The following is a 9,719-nucleotide window of genomic DNA, read 5'->3' as shown; positions in this document are numbered from 1 at the left end:
GTAAGTTTCAGCAGAGCTTGTTCTTCTAAGCCCTACACTGGTTTAACTAACCTGGTGCAAATGCATGTGTATCCAGTCTCAAAGCTATTAAGCCATTCCTGAATAGGTACTTGATCTTTTAAGGAGGCACAAGGCCAAATTCCCCATATGGTCACAAGAACGTAACCCCCTTTTGGCACGAGTCTCCTCCCAGTCACAAAATGTAGGTCTCTTCTAACACAGGTGCTGAGGCAATCTGTGCGTGAGGCTAACTCCCCTCCTCATTAATGGCAGCTCTGCATGAGAAACTCCTGCACAGCAATGACAGGAAAGCCCCCAGTGTGTGTTAAAATGAGTCATAAATGTTCTAACAACACGATCATTTTGGCTCATTGCTGATACAGCATCTTAGTCGTCCTCCCTACTCATGTTCTTACGCTGCGCACCATTTCCAAGATTTGCAGTCCCTCTTTAACAACACTGAGTTCAAAGTTCTCACCCAGAATAAAATGTTAAATGTTTAAAAGGTCTTTGGAGTCATTTTATTTCCTTCACTTAGCCTAGAATTCCACCTTCTGAAACTGAATATACACTAACTACTATGAAACACAGCTGGTTGTCATTTGAGTAGTTTGCCAGGCTGTTAAAATTACTCTACCAGTTTGGATATGGAGAGGCTGGTGTGTACATGGTAAACGCATTTACTGGATGTCAAGATGAGGCTAGGATAAATGCAGCTACTTCTAGTAAGCCAGCAAGGCACAGTAAACTGTACATATCAGTTCTGGAAATTCTAGAATTTGACTATTTTTATTTTGTTTCAAAAGTTGTGAACTTACTCATTTTTCAGAACTTAAACGCCTGTCACAGGAAAAACTTCTTTTTGTGAAGACAAACATGACTGCTCTGATTCCTGTTCCCAGGCAGTAATTCTTGAAAACCTGATATTTAGAAAATCATTCTGTAGAGGCAGAAGGCCAGAAACAAACCTGAAATGATGGCACTGGTGGTGAAGAACGCAAAATTAATGGGCACAACTGCTTTTGCTTCATACAGATGCATTGCTTGATTCAAGAACCTGGAAGACAAGAGTTATTGCATCTCATGCCTACAGGAGTTTCATTGCACTTTAAGTCAGGTTAAGCCACTTTATGTCAGTTTAACAGTAAGTGTGACAATTTCTTACCACAACAGTAAGTAGCCCTGGACAGATGCGTATGTGTATTGAATTTACCTTCTGGTTTTGACTCTGCAGAGTCAAACAAATAGGTGAAAGCAAGAAGGTTGGCATGGATTCTGCTGGCCATAGGCTGTCATTGGAGAGTTCTCTGAAGCACTGTTGGAAAAATTTTGTCTGCCACAGATAAGGGAGGAATGCTAGGGTATTACTGCTTATGGTCTGCATCGGTTCTTGGAATCAGTGCTGCCTGAGAGCAGCCAGGGACAAGTTGCTCTAATTTAAACAGGTTGTGTAAGGGTATATTTCCAGCACGGACACGAACACGCAAGTCCTCGTAGGAACTGTTTCACTTTGCTGAAGTCCACATTGCTGCTACTGCTCAATCCAACTTGGCTAAAACACATATTTGTATGTTTATGCATGCAATCATACCCCAGACACACTCTGTCCTGCTGGGAAAGTTCAGGGAGGTGGCTCCAAGCCTGTGCTCCTCGGGTTGGAAACTCTCTGCTGTGCTCCTCCGAAAGGCAATGCAAACCCTCACCAGAACCATGAGCAAGAGTGTGCAGGACCACAGGAGTGCGCATTGCACACAAACCTGTAGGACTGAGACATTGGCCATGGAGCAGCCCGCACAGTCTGCATCAGTGGATGAAAAAGGCAAAGCAATTCACCCACTTGCACAGAGACCAGGGCTATCAACATTTACCCGCAGAGTGATGAATCGTGAGTGTGAACTCTCAGATGCACCAGCAGATACTCTGTTATGTGAACGGTGCATTTCAGACCGAAAGAGAAAAATCAGGAGGCTGCAGAGTGTATTCAAAACCTACAAAAAGAACCACACTTAAATGTTTCACTGGTACAATATATGTGCACAGTAAAAATCCAAGCTTGGATCTGTTTTAGTCATTAAAGTAATTGCATGGTTATTTTAGCAACTGTTGAACAGTCTCCATGGTGCTTTAAAAATAAAGAAATCCTACATATCCACAAGATAGTCAGGATTTTGAAGTCATTGAAAACACCTCATTATTTTCTCCCATTTGCAACAAACTTGGTCACAGGGACTAAAGCAGTGATACCATGGTCCAGCATTGAACCCAGGAGGGTGTTGCAGCACAGGCTCCTCTGAGCTATCACATGACAGTCAAATAAAATAAGAGAGGAAACAAATAAAATGAAAAATTTAGACTGACAGCACTGTCTCTGTTAGAAAATGTGTCCAACAGAGAAGACAGAGACACGCTGATCCCAGGGAATGAAATGGGCACATTTCATTTCTGTTTTAATTTTGACTCTGCAAATGAAAGAAAGAAAAAAACCTGGCAAGGAGGAGAGGTTAATTCATCAGCTTCCTATTTACCAAACTTTTATTTCCTATTTTAAATGCCCTGAGCTGTTCTCCCAGCGAAGACAAGCTGGGTGTAAATCACTCTCTAATCTGTTACAGGGGAGTTCCTGAGTCAGCCATGGAGAGTCACTGCGTAATAACGCATGGACTTTCTGATTCCACATGGGAATGGTATGTTCTGCCACGAGAAAGCTGGGCTGGCTCTTCTACCGGAAAATAATCATGCAAGTAAACACTCAGACTCGCACTGGAGCAGTCTAGATGAGATTACTGAATGATGCTATCAGCACCTGAAGCAGAGGGACCAGCATAAAGGGGATGGCTCTCTGTTCAGCTGCAAGTCGTATTTTACAGTGCTGCCACCCCCAGCAATCTGCAACGGCAGCATAAAACAATCACATAAAACAACCACTCACAGAGGCCAGCAGGGAAAATCCTGATGTCCCCGGCACACTAAAAGTTAACTATTTCCTAAAAAGGTACAGACATACAGGGTAGCAAAGCGCAACATGCAGATTTAACAGAGGCAGGGAGAAAGCTGAGGTAAGCTCTCGTTTTCAGCCTGACAAGTGACATGGAAAGAGAGATGCATAATGGGGGTAAATGTGGCCATTTGATTATTCAGCAATGAAGGTTTCCAAAACTAACAAAAAAAATTTACATAAATACAAATTTCATTTAATGAGTTCAAAACCTGTGACAAAACTACAAATTATTTTGGGAAGACCTTGTATAAGGTGATAATGAGAGGAGGTAACATCTATGTAATTAATCAGTTATAAACTGAAAAATAAAGCCTAAATAAACATTATAATCAGCTTTAGGCAATTCATGCATCTGTCAAAGCTCTGCCAGGAATCTGTTGCCTTTAAGTGCAACTTGTATCTGGAGTCAATATCGGTAGCAAATAAAACTGACAGATAAATGGGTACAAAGGTTAGGAGATAAGTAGAATCTCACTTACTTGACTTGGAAAGCACAAGAAGTTGCCATTAAAACAATCATGATATAGAAAACAGGGTAAGTTAGCTGCATTTTCCCCTTTGCAGAGAGTATTATCATGCTGGCCACAGCCTTTACAGCGATGACAGTCAGCGATGCTGAAAGGGAAAGCGAGAGATTAGAGCAGGTTTCATGGCCTCAGAGCATCGGTGAGGGAGGACAAGGTGCCAGGTCAGAGCACAGAGCTGATCACCTAACGAGACACTGAGGTAGGGTTTGGGCACCTAAAACTAAGTGTGTGATTTTACAAATGCTCATAAACTACTGCCTAAACTCAGAGTGGCCTTAACTGCATGTGTGCGTTGTGTTTTGCTTTTAAGTTCTTGTGCATTGAGGTCTGCCACCCTGCACCTACCCAAAGTTTCCCCATTTTCACTAGGGTAGCTGAGGTTAGTGTCAGATAAAATCTTGCAAGGTAGATGTGTGTGTGAGAGAGAGGCAGAGTTTGGGTAGATGAAAGAACTGGATCCATTTCCCACTGTGCTGGGCAGATGTTCTAAACACTGGACTACCAGTCAGAGGTAGTGCAACAGCTTCTACATCTTCCAGACATGCTTTATTTAACTCCAGCTGCTAATTTGGAACCCATGTTGCATTATTCAGGAGGGGCCTGAGAGGTTTTGTTATTTGTTCAAATCAGCTAGGACACTCCTAATAGCAGCCTGCATGTGACACTGGCAGCCTAAAATAACTCCTCACCCCCAGGATTTCTCTGCTGAGATGGGAACTGGCCAAAGCTGGCCAAAGCTGACTTCTGGGATCGCATCACGAAGCACCTAACTCTCCCCATGGGTTATGTATGGAGAGCGGACAACCAACACAGGGGTCTGCATTTTATTTCAAGGGCCAGGTTCTTAAGACCATTTACTGGACTTAGCACACAAACCAGACTATTTCAGTAGTGTGTTTTCAATCCATTTAGTCATTGTCATTGCAGCACCACAAACAAATCTCAGACAGCAGGCAATGATTTTGATAGATATCACCAGTTCAGAGAAGTCTTGCAATACACATCTTTTAGAAAAGGGGCTGACAGTTCAGCTAAGAGCTACTTTAGATTTCCTTTTGGAGTGTGCTCTTGGTTTGTTGAAGCTCACCCAAGTAGGCTGTGATTACTGCAAATAAAATGTAACAAATTCAAAAGAACCTAAAAATGATAAGAAGAGTCAGGGTGCAGAGATGACCTTTGAAGAAAGGTAATTAATCGTCAGGAGCACCGTCCCCCAGCTGGGATCCAGTTCCAGCCTCTGCCAGAGCTGAGGAGTGTTGGGTTTCGGTGGTCTGATTCATCCTCCTGTAACTGCAAAATTCAGATTGGCAAGACGAGCTGCACTGTGCAAAAAGTTCAGGCTGAGGTTTGGGAGAAAATGTGGGGGAAGAAGAACAAAGTCAGGTCTGTCGTTTTGATTGCAAGCATTTTTCTTATAGCAAGTCCAAAAGTTCAGGAGGAGTTTAGGAGTTGCATACATCTTGTGATGATCCTGTTTACCATCATGAAATTCACTGTTTTCATGACAACCTTTCCACCTAGTACTTCACTTCTTGCTCTGTAATGGAAATGAGTGAAGCGGTTTAACAAACACAGCAGTAAAATTGAGCAGAGGAGGTCAAATACTGGCCTGAAGTGGTGCTTAAAGGTATGATAAAAAGCCAAAAAATACACTCAAGCCCCAACAAGCAGCCTATATAAAAAACTGAAATTTGCACTCTAGCATGGGGGAGTTATTATTTTAAAAGAACATTTACAGACAAAAATTAGTAGTTTGAATTGTCCAACTAAGGGTAAACATTGCTGAAAAAATGTGTGCTGGTTTTGCTTTACCTATTAAACTGTCTTTATTTCAATCCATGATTTTTCTCATTTTTACCCTTCTGATTCTGTTCCCCATCCCACCATGGGGGGTTGCGTGGTGCTTAGTTGCCCGCTGAGGTTACACCACAAAATGCTTCTGATGAAAGGGCAGTTTCCATCCTTACAATTTTAATAAACCAGAAAAGAAAGCATCAGGGTTTTTTTGGTTGGATGATTGGTTGGTTTGGGGTTTTTTTGAAAAGTGGAATGATCTTTTTAGTTAAAGTAGCCCTGGAATAAGTTGCAAAACCTAGGAAATGTTTTTCCTATCACTGATAGAATGACTCCTCTCCAAGGCTAGTGTAACAAATGATGTCACTTTCCAGCTGTTAGGGAAGGAAACTCAGAAATCCCACTTTAATCTGAAATGTTTCCCCTCAAACTTATGATAACTCCCGGTATATACACAAGGTAAGATAATTCTCACCAAATGAACTTGCAGAGTTGTATTAAGCAAAACGTTCACAGATTTTGCGATCACCTCTGTGTTTTCTTCATAATGAAAGTAGCTCGCATATCTAATGAAGCAAAAAGGCTGCCTTCTTTTTAAAGAAAACTTTCTGCATGTAATTTGCATCTGTACAAACCCTCCACCAGGAACGTATCTGTGCAGACAGGAGAAAAGGCAGAAATCCCCTTCCACGAGCTGCCACCGAGAATTTTCTGCACAGAGACCCCAAGCCTCGTCCACCCCTCCCACAGCCAGGGCCCCCCGAGGGCAGCGCGCGTCTAACAGCTCGCTCTCAGCCCCTCATCGCTTTGCTCAGCAGAAAGGTTGGAGGACAAGCAGAAGGCTCCAAGTCTAGTTTTGTGGGGAGTGCCAGGCACCAGGACAGCTGCAGGAACCAGAGCCAGACACAGTTCTGGGTTTCCTGCTCGAGGGAAATGTCAGTATTTCAAAAGTTCCCATGAACCAGGGTTTGTTTGTTTGTGTCTTTTTTAATAGAGCAGAAATAATGACACATTTTTCCTGAAGCTGCACATGCTCACCAAAACCTCAGCAGCCACCAGCTGAAATTGTTATTTTTGGTTGACTGCAGCCTGACCACCAAACTGCAGTTAGTGCCTGCTGGGGCACGGGTTTGCAGCCCTGCTGCTGTTCAGCAGCTCCACGCGTCCCTTTGGCACTGGTGGCATCGAGGCTGGCAGGCTCCATGGCAAAAATAAGCACGTGGGGCTACACAGCCCAATGGCCCACGTATCCCGGACCCTTGTGTTGACCTTGCTTGGGGCAGCCATCGTGGTGGGTCTGCCCAGAACTGCAGCAGGCAAGTGTAGAAGCCCATCTGGGGATCTTCAGGTATGTGACAAGGAGCATGGACCCGCTCATCGCTCAGGAGCGTACAGTGCTTCATGCTCCCCATGGCAGGGTTGGAAGCAGTGGAGCAGCTCAAGCGAACTCTGCCAAAGCTCGCAGGCTCCATGCTAGGAGCTGAGGGATGGCTGGACTCACATGTCACTCCTCCAAACCAAGAGCAGTCAAACAGTTAGACCTAAGGCGTTTGGGGCTTTTCCATCTCTGCCTCATGCAGGGAGCATGGAAAACCTTCAAGGCTTCTGCAGAGCTACAGATCGTAATGTTCCCAGTGCTGGGAAACTTAAATGGGAAGACTCTCTCAAAAAAGTTGGTCTGAAAGTCTGAGCTTTTCAGCTGGGTAAGAAACTGGTCAGGGATCTGAAGGAAGGCACTTAATAAATCTGTGAGGCTTTTTCACATTCAGTTAAATCCAAATTGTGTAACTAACTGTCAAACTTCAGTGAAATTCTGTTTTATCAAAACACTTGTGACCAGCTCCATTAGAAATGTGCTTTATAAGTCTTTGAAGACTGATGCATGTACCTGCTGAACTCAGTGAAAATATAACCACTGACTTCAATGGCATAGTTCAAGCACCTTTCACTTCAACCAAAGAAAAGTGGTGTCCCATCAGAGTTTCATGGAAAAGTAACAAAACAAGGACAGGAGAAGACATGGGATGGTGACAAATTCTTAATAGATGCCTGCAAGCAGAAGAGCTTCCTGACATTTTTCAAAACTGATTCATGTTTAACTTTATTGAAAGCTGCCTGATAAAATGATCTCACTTGTTTCCCTGGGTATTGATTGTGGTAATGTTAATCAGAAGGTAAACTTCAGTGGCCCACTGAGTTCTTGCTATGCTTCTGGAAAGGTGGTAAAGTAGGAAATGTTGGATATGCAAACAGGCATAGATAATTCAAACAGAAATTCCTGCACAGTCACAGCATACCACTGCTTTTGCTTACAGAGTGTTTACAAGGTCTTAAACTGCTCTGTTTTAAAGAACTGATTTTCACAGCTAGCCTGCTTTCCAAAACAGTTTCAAACAGTCCACTTTCCCAGGATCTAAAGCTAAAAGGTTCTTTAAAAAAAGCTTCAGAATACCATTGCACACAGCATATTAATTTCAGGAAATCTGTAAAGAGAAATAGTCCCAGCAAGAAGCATAGAAACTATGTTTCATAATCAGCTTTTCTCTTCAAAAAGAGCCTTCTCCTTCAGCACACTGCTTTGAAATGGCCCTAATCTAAACTAGGGGAGACTGAGTGACAAGGAATTATCAAGTAACAGACAGGACCATTAAAGTGAATATGTTCTTACCCAGTAGTGCTACCATCATCAACAAAACCACGATGTGCTTCACAGCCTTTATTTTGTAAAAATAGAGGAGAATGCAGAATATTATAATTTCTAAGATCTGAAAATAAAAGGGAAGAAAGTCAGAGCTGTGAAACTTTGTAATAAATGCCTCGTTCAAAGTCTTTGAGATGTCACATTCATTTTCTCTGCTCTAACAGTTCAAAGAATTACTTTATCAAGCATCTTCTGCTAAAAACTAACCTTATTGCCAGTTGATTGAACTATCAAACAATTGTCATTTATCTTTCCTATTATAGCAAAAATTAAACTTTAAGCATTTCTTATTTCTTTAGTTTTTCTTTTTGCACTTCTAGCTGTATTTTGTCACAGGTAGCATTGAGAAGACTTTTGAATATGACAGCAAAGATACCCATGTTTATTGGTAATAATCCTTACAGAAACTCTGTTTATAATTCCTACGGAGTAAAGCACTTACCTGGAGGAACAGCAGTCTCTCCTTCTAGCTCTGGTATTCCTTGTGTTACTCTTTGTTACATGCAAGCTATTTTTGCTACCCTCTTTGCCCTTCTCCCCAGTCCTACTGAAAAATATTCCCCCAAATACTGTCTTTTTGTTCAAACTTTCTGCCGTACATGGTAAGGAGGAAAACATTTATTTCACGTGGTGTTTCTCAAATCACAGATACATGTCAAGAGCTTACCTTGAAAATCTCAATGCCACACTAGCAGACCACACTGCAGGATATCTGCAGTTGCTGAAGCAGCTTTACCTACATTGTGCATGGTCCAGATTCGCTCCTTCAACACCATCTGACAGCTAAATAACAGACACACAAATTTACTGACTTGCTGTTAGTGTGTCTCTTCGCAGATTCCCTTAGTAACTCTTACCTTTTGCCACCTCAAAAGCATAGATATTCTCCCACCTACCCACGTTGCCCAAGTACTCCTCTATGCCTAAAGTAAACAGCAAGTGCAAGAGCCAAAAACCTTCTGTGAAGCCCAGAAGACTGACGAAAACAGGGGTGATGGACCTCTGCACCTTCTGAGAGGCACTCAGAAGCCTGGTAGCCTTAGAGACAGCGTGAAGAAATAGAAGTTTGTTTGTGTGTGTCGGAAATGGGGGGGAATAAGACAGAAGATGAGACTGTCATCATTAATGAATCTGTCATTTTTTACCAGCGAAACCAGTCATAGAAAAACCTCACATCTATCTCCTTGGTTTTGTCACTAACATACTATTTTACGTTTTATAATGCCACTTCACTCTTAAACTAGCAGTTGCCACAAGGCAGCACTAGACTTGAAAAGACCTGGGTGTTGCGACCGTGAAATTTTCAGAGAAGCGACTGAACAGTTACTAGCGGCGGTTATATAACGTACCATAGCTGGTTTCTCATTTGGAGGGTGGCTGCAGCAGGAAAGCCGTCAGCAGCTATGTTCAGTTACTAAAATTCTCTACCACACTCACACGTCCCCCAGTTTAGTAGTGTTCAAAAATATGAACAGACCATAATTACGCTTTAATTAATTTTTTATTTACCTTCACACTGATCCCTTGCTCCCAAAGACAACTGAGAGGCAATTGCATCTCAGAACACTACAAAGACAAATCCGGATTTTATACCACCTTTCTTTAAAAAATGTCAAATATTTATCACAAGATTAATAACAAAAAAAGGCAAAGTGTTTTAGGTTTTTTTGTGAAATGCGTTGAATATAATAAAGCATTT

The 9,719-nt window shown here is 42.2% G+C and overlaps 1 protein-coding gene across 1 annotated transcript in view; it reads right to left on the bottom strand.

Annotated features, from left to right (window-relative positions):
• The window catches only part of LOC104620439 (NIPA-like protein 2), a 12,813-nt gene that overhangs the window by 2,677 nt on the left and 417 nt on the right, over nucleotides 1–9,719 (bottom strand). The window contains exons 2-4 of the mRNA XM_010286658.1: nucleotides 7,988–8,084; nucleotides 3,478–3,613; nucleotides 969–1,057 (exon numbers count right to left, since the gene is read on the bottom strand). Of these exons, the coding sequence (XP_010284960.1) occupies nucleotides 969–1,057; nucleotides 3,478–3,613; nucleotides 7,988–8,084 (322 nt within the window). The remainder of the gene's footprint in view (nucleotides 1–968; nucleotides 1,058–3,477; nucleotides 3,614–7,987; nucleotides 8,085–9,719) is intronic.

The sequence above is a fragment of the Phaethon lepturus genome, unplaced genomic scaffold (assembly GCF_000687285.1).
Source record: "Phaethon lepturus isolate BGI_N335 unplaced genomic scaffold, ASM68728v1 scaffold56344, whole genome shotgun sequence".
Lineage (NCBI taxonomy): Eukaryota > Metazoa > Chordata > Aves > Phaethontiformes > Phaethontidae > Phaethon > Phaethon lepturus.
The sequence above is the reverse complement of the archived record's forward strand: the minus strand, read 5'-3'. Positions and strand labels throughout refer to the sequence as shown.